This window comes from Misgurnus anguillicaudatus, chromosome 17 (genome assembly GCF_027580225.2).
Source record: "Misgurnus anguillicaudatus chromosome 17, ASM2758022v2, whole genome shotgun sequence".
In the NCBI taxonomy this organism is placed as follows: Eukaryota; Metazoa; Chordata; class Actinopteri; order Cypriniformes; family Cobitidae; genus Misgurnus; species Misgurnus anguillicaudatus.
The window spans coordinates 33,670,952-33,686,554 of NC_073353.2; the positions used below are offsets into that span (position 1 = coordinate 33,670,952).

General features: G+C 37.0%; 1 protein-coding gene across 9 annotated transcripts in view; it reads left to right on the forward strand.

Moving 5' to 3' along the window:
• pcbp3 (poly(rC) binding protein 3) overlaps nt 1–15,603 on the forward strand; it is a 92,062-nt gene that overhangs the window by 56,328 nt on the left and 20,131 nt on the right. For all 9 annotated transcript variants that reach the window (XM_073854660.1, XM_073854665.1, XM_073854657.1 and 6 more), the window contains exons 6-11: nt 9,358–9,522; nt 10,233–10,258; nt 10,340–10,372; nt 11,751–11,865; nt 12,106–12,239; nt 13,922–14,050. In XM_073854660.1, coding sequence (XP_073710761.1) covers nt 9,450–9,522; nt 10,233–10,258; nt 10,340–10,372; nt 11,751–11,865; nt 12,106–12,239; nt 13,922–14,050 — 510 coding nt within the window. In that variant the 5' untranslated portion in view covers nt 9,358–9,449. The remainder of the gene's footprint in view (nt 1–9,357; nt 9,523–10,232; nt 10,259–10,339; nt 10,373–11,750; nt 11,866–12,105; nt 12,240–13,921; nt 14,051–15,603) is intronic.

The following is a 15,603-nucleotide window of genomic DNA, read 5'->3' on the forward strand; positions in this document are numbered from 1 at the left end:
TCGGCCGCCAGTTTTCAGCGCGGAAGAAAACCGCTAGTTGTTGGCTTATTTGAAAAACACCGAGCTTTCATTGGAATCAATTGAAAACATGCGCTGGCCGCGGGCGCAAAAGCTTTGGTGTGTCCAGCCCCTAAATCACGGCTGACGGAGTTGCTTTGCCTCATTTCACGTTATGCCTAGCAACACCATTCAGTCATGACTTATTCCATGATACATCACAGCCTCTCGTACATTATTGCTTATATATTTATTATTTAAAATATATTTAAAGTCCCCGTGAACTGACTTCTATGTTGTGACATATTTCCGAGTAAAAAAATGTGAGCGTGGCTTGTGTTTTTCAATGTGCTTTGGTTGCTGTAGACGTTTCATTCAGAACTAGAACTGGCATCAGACTGACAAATGGAGAGGGGGCGGAATTAACAGATGCTCCGCCTAAACCATCTAGCTGATGTCATCAAAGAAAGTACAGTTTCAGATTTTGATTTGAAGTTTATGAGGGCAAATGAATTAAAAAAGTGGCTTAAAAGGATTAATTGTTTATGAACACAATATTACATAAAAAAATAAAGACTATAAGTCAAGTTCTGAAACTATGCAATACTCTGAATGAGGAACACAATGAAATTCAAAGTTATTGAATTTTATTTTTTTTCTTGCCAAAGACACTACCAAAGCAGCTCAGAGATTTAAAATACCATGTGTGGGAGTAAATAATCACAATTTTCTTTTAAAGGATAAATTATTTCTTTAATATAATGATTTCGTCAAAAGGAAAAATCGATGGTTCTGCCCACAATGTACCCCATATATTTCTGCTCTATTGTGATTGGTCAATACCTTTGGGCATATGACAAATGGCTTGGTTATGCAGTCTTTTCCTCCTGATGTAAAAAAAATTTTTTTTCCATTTTGTATTAATTAGAAAAACAGCCTATGGTCTGAAAAAGGGGTTTGATTTATATTCTCATTTCAGAAGTGCTTAAATTGCAGTGGTCAGAGGGACTTTTGTGGTCAGGTTTCTTGAGCGAATTGCAGCCTCAGGTTCTGTCTCCTGTTTTCTTTTACGAGGTTGCACCATTGTCATTATCTTTCAAGCAGTTACCACAAAGTAATATTTCTAGTCTGTTTTGTATATGCCATGTATCTGAATTCCTCCTCACTGTGCAAACCGAACAGCAATAACGATTGATTTATTAAGCCATAAGCAATAATCAGACCAGCTTAAATGTTTGTTCAATCCTCACGTGTTATGTTTGCACAGATTCATTTGAACAGTACTTTAATCATTTCAATAGTTGTTAAAGTCAGCTGAGTGTTAAGGACATTTAAGTCAGATACGTTTGGATAAAGAGATGCTATGATTTTCATGCCAACTCCCAGCAGCTAATTATTTAATATGGTAGCTCTGTGTGAAGGTCCGACTGAAATTTATTAATGCCATTATTCCTTATGCGCTCGGGAATTTTCATGCATATAATTTTGCAGCTTTAAAATCATCGGAGTTCAAAATTAGAGGTATGAAACTTAGTAAACATTGTCACCAAACTATGGATGAAAGAAATATTGGACTGCTGGTCATTAATACGTTTTAAAACTAGATACAGTATACCACTGTTGTGCTTGAACCAATGAAATGAGAGAAAAGGGAGCATTTTGAGAGCGCTGCCCAACCAACCGTAAAGCGTGATTAATTCAATAGGTACCACAGAGGAAGAGGCCAGAAGCTCTTTCCATGACCCACTTTTTTTGTCCTGTGCTTTAGCAAACACAGAGCTTATCTAGCGCTATAAAGATATGAGGCTTGTGGTTAAAACAAAACAAATAATAAAAATGTAAAGTGTTTCTAAGTTTTAATAGCTCATACTTTGTTGAAAGGTATTGGAAATGGCTTACTCACACAGCATCAGTTTATCAGGTTTCAAAGGACACGTGCCTTTTAGGGTAGCACTGGTTTGTTCATGCAGTTGCTCTAAGGACTGCCAAAATCTGCACAGATGTCTCTGTTTTGGGGTCTGTTTTTTACTTGCGTGCAGTACTTGCATGCAAAACATTTGGGCTTACATATGTACATATCTATTATTCATATGAAGAGTTTTGGTTCCAAAACACAATAAACTGCTTAAAACAATAGTTACCACCAATCAGTATTGTATCAGGTCAGTATTAAAAAGTCAGTTCTTCTTTTTACGCAAAATCCAATATTCGCTGTGTTATTCTGTCATCTTTTTTCCCTTTTTTCCAAACTGCATTAAACGGCAGTCCTCCTTCTCTGCAGAATGCAATAAATCCACTCAACCAATCACAGCACACCATTCCACACATTGTCACCATAATGGCGGCGCTTTGAATACACACAGAATCCTAGTTTTCCTCATCTACTTTGTACTTCAACAAACAACAACAAAAAAAAATAGTAATTTTGATGGCATTGATAAACCTGTGGTGGTTTTCTGTAGAGGGGAAGAAACGTAAGCCATCAAAATCAAATAATTTACACTCAGGCGATGGAAAAATGCTGGCTGTTGCTTGTTCTCCAGACAGCATCAATCTTCTGTCATGCTAACACATTGACTCCAGGCGATCTTATGAAAAACTTTCAATTTTTTTACTCAAAGTCAACGAAAATCGAGCAGGACCAAAACATTTTTTGGAAAATAATCAGTTTTTATAATACAGTAAATGTTTAAAAAATCTAATTATGGATTTGAATTTTCTAATGTTATTATAGCCTAAAGATGCTATGTGTAAGTTTGTAACAGACAACAGTAGTTTTCATCTTATTAAAAATTGATTTATTGCGTTTTGGAACCAAACTCTTTGCATAAGTCGTTTTCCATAAAAGGCACAAGTTACATTTCTACAAAAATGTCAATATTATTTTCTTAAATTATGTTAGTAAGCATTCTGTCCATTTTTATAGCTAGCATGTAATGTACCCATAATACACTGAAATAACTGCACTGTCAGAAAAAAACTGTCCTTAGCTGTCCCTGGGGCAGTACCCTTAAAAAAGATGTACTGTTTAGGTACAGATATGTATACATTTGGTTCCAGTATGTACCTGTGAGGTACTAATATGAACTTTATAGGTACAAAGGTGTAGCTTTTTGAAAGGGTACCCCAGTGACAACTAGGGACCAAAACAGTAAAATAATTTTACTTTTTTAATATGTATTTTTTAACAATTTACAAAATATATTTTTTCTATATTTTCAAATATTATACATGAAGGAATAGAATGTCTGATTTTTATGTAGTCCTCATATGTGAGCCTGGACCACAAAAACTGTCAAGCACAGGTATGTTTGTAGCAATGGCCAACAATACATTGTACTGTATGAGTCAAAATGATCGATTTTTCTTTTATGCCAAAAATAATTAGGATAGTATGTAAAGATCATGTTCTACAAATATATAAAAAATGTATTTATCATTACTAACATGGGCTGCTTAGGACTTCTTTAAAGCCGATTTTCTCAATATCTAAATTTTTTGCCACACTCAGATTCCAGATTTTTAAATAGTATCTCAGCCAAATATTGTCCTGTCCTAACAAACCAATGGAAACCTTATTTATTCAACTTTTTAGATGATGTATAAATCTCAATTTCAAAAAACTGACTCTTATGGTTTTGTGGTCCAGGGTCACATATAGACACTTTCATTGAATGCCCGCACATTGTTGTGGTTACGCGTCTGGACTGACCTTAACTTCTATTCTTTGTTTGTTTAATGGTTTAACTAGTGGCTAAACTGAACTCTGGAACTAGTGCCTCGTAGGCTTGCCGCGATGGTCGGTGAAACGGTGATAACCGGTGCTTCAGCCTCTCACCGGTTAGATCACTTGCCCACCGCGACACCGTCTTTCACCGTCGTTTTGATATTTTCATGTAATTAAATCATTTAGTTTCGTTAGAGAGAGCAAACGCTTACAACCGAGTGTGTATGCTGACAGCGGAGCTGAACGCGCGTCACGTCACAGAGCAGCACAGCAGGTGTCAGATTTCATTTATTCCTGTCAGAGTGTGCGAGGCAAGCTGACTGACTAGATGATGACAGAAGCCGCGTGCTTACTCGTTGTTGTTATAATATACATATATGATGTTTAATATAACCGAGATCGTTTTGTTCTTGTGTTTTTCATCAAGAAAAATAATAAACCCATCATTTCAAGCAGCGCTATATGGCGAAGTAGCCGGTTGCTCTGCTTGGGACTGGCGGGTTCTGTGAGAATTACCTGCACACATTGACTCAAGCACTTAATTAAACCAGCTGTTGCGCTCGCATTGCACGCAAATTCATACGCGATTTAACGCAGCGTACGCAAGCACTGCATTTAAACAGTTGCGTAATTCAAAAGTGAAAGTAAAATGTGCACGTCTGCATGCGCATTTATAAGCCCCTCCCACACGGTGAAACCGGGATTACCGGGTTTGTGACGCGCCGATTAACCGGTGGGAAAATTCTGTCACCGCGGCACCCCTAGTGCCTCGTCGAAAATAACAAATGTTTAGTTTCCTAAAAACGAGTGGAGATGGCAATCATGGATCACCGCTATGTGAAGAGAGGTTTGGCAATCTATAGTTAACATTGTATAAATTCATTTTACACAGTAACGTTAGCCCAGTGTAGTTTTTGATACGCTTTAGCTACAATTTAAACTACAATTCAAAACTAACTACTTTTATTTATTTAGCTTGTTATTAGAAATCACTATTCTACAGTAAAAGGACTCTGTTGTTATTGATTCTTTGTGGAAGTTTACAGAAAGCTACATTTGTTCCAAGAAAGCCATTTGTTTATGTTGTTACTGCTGAAACCGTCTATAACATAAAGGATACTGATGGTTAAACAGAACAGAAAATCTTTTAGATCCTAAATGGGCCTAAACAAACTTCCTTTTAAGTCACCTAAAAATATACCAAGACGTTCGAGAGCATCCTTTGGGCATCCATCCCTTCAAGTAAACATGATAATCTGAGTAATATTCATGCAAATCATGCGGCGTTTCATTTGAAGCACCAGAACTAAAGCATTAGCATCACATCAGCGATAAGAATTCATTTCCACTATCCAGGTTCGGTGTATTTGGCAAGTTGCCAAAAGGTGTTAGTACCTCACACACATCCTCTGAGTTGTTTGCTGTCTTACAGGCTGATTTAATTAGATAAGATTTCATGCAGGCTTGGACTTGACGACATTTGAGGTTTATGTTGTCGGATAAAGAAACATTTCATGAGTCATACAGTATGAAGAAGCACAGAATTTTTTATTGCTCGTGAGAGGCTGTCTCTGTCCATGTACATACTGCGCATAAATACAGTTTTTACTCCTTTTGTGAATGCGTAGTCCCATTCTGTACACCGTGAATTCACATTAAATTTGTGATGTTTGAACAGAACTGAACATGTATAGGTTAATGGATTGGCAAACAGTTGAGTGCTGAGCTTGAATATCACAGAAATGAAACCACCATGTGAGACGTGAAGCTGTTTTTGTTTTTTATTAAAGTACAACATACTGTATCCACCTTACTTTTGGATTCTTTGACAGTACGTGCCGGAAGTCGCGCCCATAATTCGCACAAAACGTCATGGGGCGTAGAAATAGTGTGGATAAGGATGGAAGGTTTCAAGGATTCAACCCAATTTTCATAAGAACTTTGAATTTGCATTGATAGTTTTTAGTAAAGTGAAAAGTGCATTGCTACACCCTTTATCTGAACCTATCAAGGCCACCGTCACATAAGACGACTTGTGATTTATGGGACAGTTTATTTGTAGATGTGCAGGCCTTAGACAGTTTACTTCTGTTCATTTGCTTTTTTCTTTGTAGCTTTGTATGCTCTTAATGCAGATTACATTTATGCAATCTGTGTTAAGCAGGGAGATTGGTGGACAGCTGGCGGCTCATCTCATCCACCCATTAGAATCTGCTTTCTCTCTCTCTCTCTTACTCTTTTACTCTCTCTCTCTCGCACGCTCTTACGCTTCTTACGTCTCTCTCTCTTTGTAACATCCTCACATACACCACATGTGCTCTGCACTCGCCATCCTTGAACACACATGCTATATACTGTATCTCTTGTTAAATGGTTTTTACAGTCGCCATAATTCTCCTCTCTTTTCATCCTGCTTTCTATTTGAAGGTTTGGGAGCTGGACTGGAAGGGCTTAATGTTTCAATCTCTCAGTCGTTGTTGATCCTAAACCCACGTGACCGTGTATGGCAATGAACGCTAGATATAGGTTTATAATTGAGAGTCACAAATATAATTTATCATTCATCAACTTGGTCTCAGAAAATGTAGGAAAGTACAACTAGGCACAAATGAGACATTTGACACACTGTAGGAGTATTTTAATTAAAATGTTTGAGCATGTACTGAAACTTTGACTGAAATGATTGCATTTGCAAATTTGAACACAACAATCTTTAGAGCTTAAAATTTCAAAGCTCCCTTTGGGGGCATGAGATGGTGGCATTTTATAAAAAGCATTACTTGATCATAAATCCTCTGTAATCAAATCTCAGAAAAAGAAAGCTACCAATCAACAGCACTACATTGTATCATTTAACGCTTTTCCTGCCATTGACAAGTTATCTCATCAATTAACTCTTTCCCCGCCATTGACGAGATATCTCGTCAATCAAGAGAAAACGCTTCCCCGCCAATGAAGAGTATTTCCGTCTTTCCGCAATACCGCTATTATCCACTAGGTGGCTTCCGCAACTTTTTAAAACCGGAAGTATTGCCCTATGGCAAGCTGATGCATGTCCGTGTCTGATCGCTCTCAATGGGATCTCTATGAAAAGTCTGTCACAAAAATTGAATTATCTCAGCTTTTTGCTCAAAATGTGGTGTTTTTGCAGAAACCTACCCATATTCAAAAGCTGATTACAAAAGAACTACGGAAGGTAGGATGAAACGTTTTTTTTTTTTTTTTGAAAGCAGAGGGTCTGTTCTTTCATTTGGTATATTGTATGTTTATATATTTGAAGAAGAACATTTTCTGGAAGGCATTAAACTTTTGTGAAAATCATGAAAAACGCTGGCGCTGGCTGGCAACTTTTTAAAAAACGCTGGCGGTGAAAGAGTTAAGAGAAAACATTTGCATGAAAAAACGTGTTCCTGATGAAGTTTTTATGGTTATCTGTAATACCGTGATCATCCCCTAGATGGTGCACTTACCCAATTTATAACAAAAATGAAGCAAAAAAATATTCGTTTTACGTTTCATGCATGTTTTGATAATCATCAACAAAAATTCCTTCACAAAAAAGCAATTTTGAAAATTCCCATATTTAAAGGGACAGTAAGAATGTTTTTTTATTTATCAAAATCAATGTCTTTATTAAAAAAATAGGTCCTTGTTGGTGTCAATTGACCTCTGCCAGTGATCTGACTGTTTGTAAGCTTAGAATTTATTCTCTTCCATGTCGTTCCGCCATATTGATAAACTATAATAGCAGAGAACAACAAAAAGCACTAGCCTACCAATGCGTTTCCAAAACGCGTTTTCATTCAGAACACATGAGCTAGCTGAAACGGGCGAGTACATAACGGCTACCGTAGTTGCAACACGCATTTGGAAAAGCGAGGCGCTAGAGAGCACTAATCATTGGAATGCAAAATACAATGTCACCACTAGATGGGGGTAAATTCTGCTTATTGTCCCTTTAAAGCAACACTAAAGACTTATTGCTCTTTGCTCCCCCTACAGGTTAGAAGCGTAATTGTTCATTACCACTGTCGTAAATACTGCAGCATAACTGGCTCTGATTGGATTGTAGGTCTGCCGTAAAGCAAGTTTTTGTAGTTTTCACTCGAAATACAGGACCACTACCCGACGGTTGGAAACTTCTTTAGTGCGGGTTTGGCCAATAGAGGGCTGCAAAGCGAATGTGAAAGTGTCATTCACCCTGTTTTGAGTGGATGAACCACTGAAACTTTTTTGAAAACGTTATTTTAAGGTAAAAAAAAATCTTTGGTGTTGCTTTAAGAGCATATAACAGAGAGAAAATATTGATAGGACGATATTGATAGGTTTGTTTATTGTTCGTTTGAAAGCAGAGGGTCTATTCTTTCATTTGATTTATTTTTGTGTTAATATATTTTTAGAAGAACAATTTCCTGGAAGGCATTTTGTGAAACTTTTGTGAAAAAGGGGGGCAACTTTTCAAAAAAGGCTGGCGGGTAATGAGTCAATATGTTTTGTTGAATACAAATTTTAAATAAAGAGTTTTACGTTTGTTTTGTGTCATGATTTCTCTTTGGAGAGGGGGGCCACAAAGAGAGGCATAGAAGGGGGGGCACACTCTGAAAAGTTTGAGACCACCTAGTATAATGTATTAAATGGAGCCAGGAGTGCACTCTTTGGGGGCTAAAAACATAATTAAATGAGCATTAAATTAATATTAAATAAATGATTACACGATGTAGTGATGATATAGAGCTTTCTGGGTTTCTACAGCCATACATTTTGTGTAAACCCAGCCATAACATTAAAAGTCATCGGCCATGTGTCTGTGTTTGAAGCATTCCCATAATCCTGTTGAGATATCTGTACATCACTGCTATAAAATCGAGTACCTTCATTTTCTTATTTTTTAAGATTTGACAGGAATCAATTGTCACACAAGTTCTGTCAAATGTCAGATTTGTATGATGTGCATCTTCTTGCGCTGGCAGTGTATGCTGAACATATGACATATGCCGAAAGCTGTATGATCTCAAAGCACTGGCTGATCCTCAGATTAATTTGGAAATTTCTTCCGGGAATGATGACTTTGATTACTTGTGAAGTGCTCCCTCTTGTGTTCACATTCTGCATATAAAAGGTTGTTAATGATGTCACATTATATTATTACAGAATAGAAATCGATCAGCAGCATTTGTGGAAAATTTTGGAAAAATCTATTAGCAAAAATGACTAACAGTTAATGTACTTGGGGCCATGAAATAAATTAAAATACACACATTTTATATACTGTACATATATTACATAGTGCAAAATACAACCACATGAATTATACATCCAGCTAATAGGCGATCTGACCTTTTTAAATGATGATTTAGAGAACTGTACTGTTCAAAAAGGCTTTACTAAATAATTCATGTAAGAGCTTTAATGAAAAAGTGCATTACTAATAATATTCTTTGGTAACCAACAATATCCCACAAATATTGCCCATAAAATTATCCAAACTAGTATTGAACCGGAACATTCATTTCATTCTAAGCTTTTATTCCTGGGCAGAGCCAAACAAACACACTGCAAATGGCTCCATTACTCATTTGAAAATCTGCAAGCTTTTTATGACTTTTCTACGGTCACCCTTTCTCCTCACGCAGGTGACTGGTTGGCTGCTGAACCATCATTCTTGTCCTGCTCCTGGGAATTTCCTGTCACGTGATCATATTCCTGCTTCACCTCCACTCCTAGTATGGAACCCGGCAAAGTCCAATCTGAGGGCGGGCTGAATGTGACCCTGACCATCAGGCTTCTCATGCACGGCAAGGAAGCTGAGCCCGCAAAGCAGTACAGAGAAAAGGCTTGTGGGTAGGTTGGTGATGTCACAGCCGTGTGCCTCAGGGGCATGTCCTTGTTAACCTACTGTTTCAGGCCCAAGTACAGTAATTCAGGGTACCAATGGCCTTTCAGATTCATGAATACAAGGATTGAATAAAGAATAACATTTTTGTAAGGCAATTTGTTTATATTCACTGCCGTTCAGTAGTTTAAGAACATTTGACTGAAATGTTTCCCATGATCTTAAAAATCATGCAGTGTTTCATAGAGTATGCTTAAATGTTTGAAATTACTTTTGTAGACAAAAATATAATTGTGGTAACCTATTAATTTCTTTAAAACTACTCTTTCATTAAAAAAAAGTAAATGGATGACTTAAATGATTATATGATTTATATAAAAAATAGCCAATAATAGTCCAGAATAAAGGAAAAGGCATCTCAGGGTGAGACATCAAGAAGCTACTTGATACAATGCCAAGTGTACATTTCTGCAAATTTTAGGCAAAGATAAACAACATAGGTTTGATTTATTTGATTTGGTCTCAACATAATTGTCTGTTATATGTGTGTTGTTCTGTATTTTATTCTAAAGAATGAGTATTTCTTTTGAGCGGTTGTGTACTTTGTACACAGCCCAAATGTTTTGCTTATTATTAAAATGTTTTGTTTGTCTGTTTATTTTTTTTTTTTTCCGCAGGAAGTTGGAAGCATCATTGGAAAGGTATGTTAGATATATTGACTTCTAAGTAAAAAAAAGTTTTAAGTCCTGTATAATGTAAACATTTAATCTTTTTTACTATAGAAAGGGGAAACTGTGAAGAAGATGCGTGAAGAGGTATGTTTACTTCAGCAACATGTTGTTATTTCCTGTAAGTCCAACTCTGACTTATGCTGCGTTCACAACAGCTGCGGTAGAGGCGTCAAACGCGGGTGATTTTAATGTTCAGTTAATGTGAAGATGCGTTGACGCGTGTCTGGAGGTCCCGCGGCACGAATGAGGCGTTTAGTGCGCCGTGGTAGACGCAAATCCGCCTCATTCACGCGAATTGAGCACTGCCACGGAAAACGCACGAGTTGAAAAATTTAACTTTGGCGGAAACCAATCAGGAGCTTGCTCTAGTAGTGACGTGATTACAGGAAGCGAGCGATGTCGCAGAAGCCCCTCCCAAAATGCGAATTTCCATGTAAATGTCTCGATGACTAGAATTTTACACGCGACTTTCATGTATGAATGAAGCGAGTAAACTCAAAATGTTCAAGCGGCAAACTAGACGTGGTAGACGTGAATTTGACCCCTCAAACCTGGCTGGTGTGAAACCACAGTTAGGTCTAGTGCAGCTTTAACTGGATAAGGACTTTTTTAACTCTTTCCCCGCCATTGATGAGATAACTCCTCAATTAAGAAAAAAAGCTTCCCTGCCAATGACGAGTTTTTACGTCAATCTATATTTCCGTTATTACCCACCAGGTGGCGCTCTTCCCAACGTATAAAACCCGGAAGCATCCTAGGCCAAAACAGTTAAAACTCTGTGTATATTTTGATAATCGCTCTGAATCTGATCTCTAACAAAAGTCCTTCAAAAAAATGCAATTATCTCAGCTTTTTGCTCAAAATTTGGTACCCATATTTGAGAGGTGATAAAAAGAAAACAAATGAAGATGAATTTTTGTTTGAAAGCAGAGGGTCTGTTCTTTGATTTGATATATTGTATGTTTATATATTTAAAGAAAAATATTTTATGAAAAAGGCATTATACTTTTTTTGAAAATCGTAAAAATGCTGGTGCTGGCTGGCAACTTTTTTAAAAACGCTGGCGGGAAAGAGTTAAGAAAAAGAAATGCTACAAGTAAAATTGTAAAGGGTTGTGTTAGTGGTGCAAAGTGTATAGGTTATGTGAGGTCCCTTTGAATTTAACCCTATAAAACAATATATAGATCGCTTTATTTGTATTTAAATGTATATTTTATTTATATATATATACATAATAATTCTCCTTAAATTTGAATGTAAATGCAATGCATAAAATGCAGTATAAAATGTTACTTCTGTTTAATCTTAATTCAACCCATCAAAACACACTGTGGAAAAATAGAGAGAAAAAAACTAATAAACTGGCTGGAGTATTTTATCAAGTGAAAATGAACACTTAGCATATATTGCATTTATTCATGAAGTATATTTTCGCAATATCTTGACCTTTGTTTTTCTGCAGAGCGGCGCTCGCATCAACATCTCTGAAGGAAACTGTCCTGAGAGGATTGTCACCATCACTGGGCCCACAGATGCCATCTTTAAAGCCTTCGCTATGATCGCATACAAGTTTGAAGAGGATATTTGACTTTCTTCACTTCACTGAGCATAGAGATCACAGAAACACTACTGTGACAATCCTACCAGTAAACCAAACCTGAATCACCACTACACAGTTTTGTGTCATACCCATCTCTACTTCATAGCATTGTGTGGTGTACTGTGTATTTATCTTGCTTTATAACAGCACCTGCTCTGTTGCTTCAGCTCTATTGAAGTATTATTGTATATATTTTATTGTTGTGTTATGTTTTTTCAGGATATAATCAACTCCATGAGCAACAGTCCCGCCACCAGTAAGCCACCTGTCACCCTGCGCCTTGTGGTGCCCGCCAGTCAGTGTGGTTCTCTCATTGGCAAAGGAGGCTCCAAAATCAAAGAAATGAGAGAGGTGCAAATCTCAGCTTTTGTTATTTCAAAAATCTGTTTTTGAAAAGGTTCTTCTACCTTTTGTAAATATTTCAAACGTGCCTTAAGGCTTATTTTTTAATTTGCATCTTTGTAATAACCACTAGGTTTGAACAGATGCATGTTTGATGTTTATTTTATTTATGCATCCTATATTCTTTCACATTTTTTAATTCATCTGTTCTTTTACTGTTTCTTTTATATGATATTTTATCATCTTTGAACTAACAATACAGCTCTTTGGTACACACTGTGAACAGAAAAATCAATCGGATGCATTTAAATTGATTTCTAGACTGAATATGCTCTAGCCATATTGACTTTGCACTGGATGTTCATATTGACCGGTTAACCGTTAATCGAAGGTAAGAATTTATGACTGATTAATAATATCAGTTACGGTAAGTGCCTACAGATATTTCCCCACTTTTCTATTCTTAATTTGTGAATGTCCTGTAAATGACGCAAATTATTGCTGCCCTGACTGTCTGGTAAAGTAATCATTTGTATGAGAAATAATTTGTATTGCATATGTGTCCATGCTTGAGTATGGGTTGGATGCTGCACGGAGACCCGCGTGTGTCCGGACAGACCTTCGCTGATCGCCCCTGACCATAAATATCTCTATTTTTGCACAAACAGATAAAGAAGATGCAAAAGCAAAACTTTTTAAAATGTGTCCTGCTTTAGAAATGGCCACTTTGATAGATGATAAAGAGACGATCTGCCCTCTTTGGATAAAAATCCTCTGGACTGATTATGTGTTTGGGTGATTCTCGCGAAATTAGACTTATGAGGTGTCATGAAACATTTTGATAAAAAAAGTAAATGCAAAGTAAGAGTATCAAAATAAGAAGCATACAGTTACAAACATCTCTTCATGTACTATTTTGCACATGATTTCAAATGACATTCAAATGTTTTTTCCACATTTAAGGGGAAAAATGTCATTACCTCAACGTGTCCATGACTGGATTTGGGTTCCTTGACATGGAAATATTTATAATTAAAAAATCTAAAAAATAAAAAGCTTCAGTGCATGTTATACTATAAACATTTACAGTAAAGAAACGTGTGGTATTTGGTGATCATTGGTAAATGTAAAGACAATAATAAGGAATATAAATGTGTCCAAAAACAATTTTCTCATAGTTTGCAACAATTTTCAATCATTGTTTAAGCCCTCAAGGAGCTAACATTTAAAAAAAATTGTTTGAAGGGACATAATTGACTGTGACACAAAAGATGGCTACCAGGTTAGCAGTTTTTATTTTTTCTCTCCAGATAAAAGTTGAAATTTTGTTTGTCAAAGTACCTAGACAACTTTTTAGTTCTCATTACCGAAACATGAGTTTGTAAATGCATATATTTAATGTAATATCATGTTGCGGTAATGATAATTTTTGATAATGATGATTTTAATCCTCTAAAAATAATGGTTATAGTAAGTTCAGACTTTAATCTTATATTTGCAAAAAAATTGGCTTCAAGGGCTTTTTAAAAATTCTTATACTGGACACCTTCTAAATCTGGATTTCGTGAGAATCACCCAGATGTGTCGGTAACATTTGGCCGACCGTTCCCTTGAGAGCGAGTCACATTGTGGTCTCAGAAGGAATCACACGTTTAATAGCAGATTCACAGACTGTGTTTTTTCCACTTCAGTCCACAGGAGCTCAGGTGCAGGTAGCAGGGGACATGCTGCCTAACTCCACAGAGCGCGCTGTGACAATCTCCGGCACCCCGGAAGCCATTATCCAGTGTGTCAAACAGATATGTGTGGTCATGCTGGAGGTACAGTACAGTGAATTATAAGAGAAATTATAAATGTTATAGCATAGTGCATGCCATACTGTATCCCACAATGTGAGGCGCTTGACCATTCATTTGAGGAACTGATACCAGCTATAATCTGTTTCTTTACATTTTTAAAAATATATATTTATATTAAAGGGGACGTATTATGAAAATCTGACTTTTTCAATGTTAAGTTGCTATAATTGGGTCTCCAGTGCTTGTATCAAACTAGAAAATGTGAAAAAGATCAACCCAGTTACTTAGTTTTGGTAGACCATTCTCTGCAAGCATGTGAAAAAATAGGTCATTGAAATTTGGCTCCCCCTGTGATGTCAGAAGGGAATAATATCGCCCCTTAATCTGCACTATCCAACCACGGCACTGCCATTTAGTGCAGAGATCAGCTCATTTGCATTTTAAAGGACACACCCAAAACGGCACATTTTTGCTTACACCTACAAAGTGGCAATTTTAACATACTATAATAAATTATCTATATGGTGTTTTGAGCTAAAACTTCACATACGTACTCTGGAGACACCAAATATTTATTTGACATCTTAAAAAATGTCCCCTTTAATATATAGGCATTTAGCAGACTTTTTTATCCAAAGTGACTTGGATAAGTCCACAAAAGTGAGGGAAAACAATCAAGTGTTAAATATATAGCCCAAGAGCATTCAATAAAATATAATTGAATAAAAATGCAAACTAAATATTTATTTACAAGATGATACTTAGGCCCTGTCCCAAATGGCGCACTTCATGTGGACTTTCGGTCTTGTGGACTTAAATTGCGCGTGCTCGCTTAGTCTACGAGTCCGTAGGGTGTCCCATCTGTTATTTTACGCTTTGAAGTCTGCTCATCAGCGCCCCCTTTGCCCCCTTGATGCGGTCTCCGGCAAAGCCCGCACTGCAGCAGGCTTTGCGCACTTTACCAACCCAGAAGTCCTTGCAAAAGAGCAATCAGATCAATCCGACGACGGAAGGGAGGAATTCACACTGACGTGCAACTTCCCTTGCTATTTCCGGCGTGACGCTCGAGTCTGTTCCAAAACACGACTCCGGTGCACCCACGTGGACTCGCATCAAGGGTCCCTAAAGTCTGCACTCTATGATGTCATCAAAGTGTGGACTCTGAGGAGGACCACAAGTCCGGAGTGTGCTATTTGGGACAGGGCCTTAGATGCCATTTACTTAATGAAACATCAAAGCACATTTATAAAAACATGGCCAGAAACAGGACAGCAACATAGTTGCAGGTCTTAAAATGCAGCCTTTGGATGATGCAGCCTCTGAATTGAGACACAGCTACTGGATAGTTGCATAATGCATACAGTTTCACATATTATTATACTTAGTAAACAGTATATAGTGCACAATATTCAGTATTTGAATCCAAGTCCAGCCTGTGCCTCCTGTTAACTTTCTGCTATAGCGCTCTGATGCTTTAAGGTGACTTCCAAATTTTTTTTCCTTCTGTACACATCTTTCATACAGTAGACAGTTCAACCTTAACTCCACATAGCTCAGTGAATACCAATCTTCAC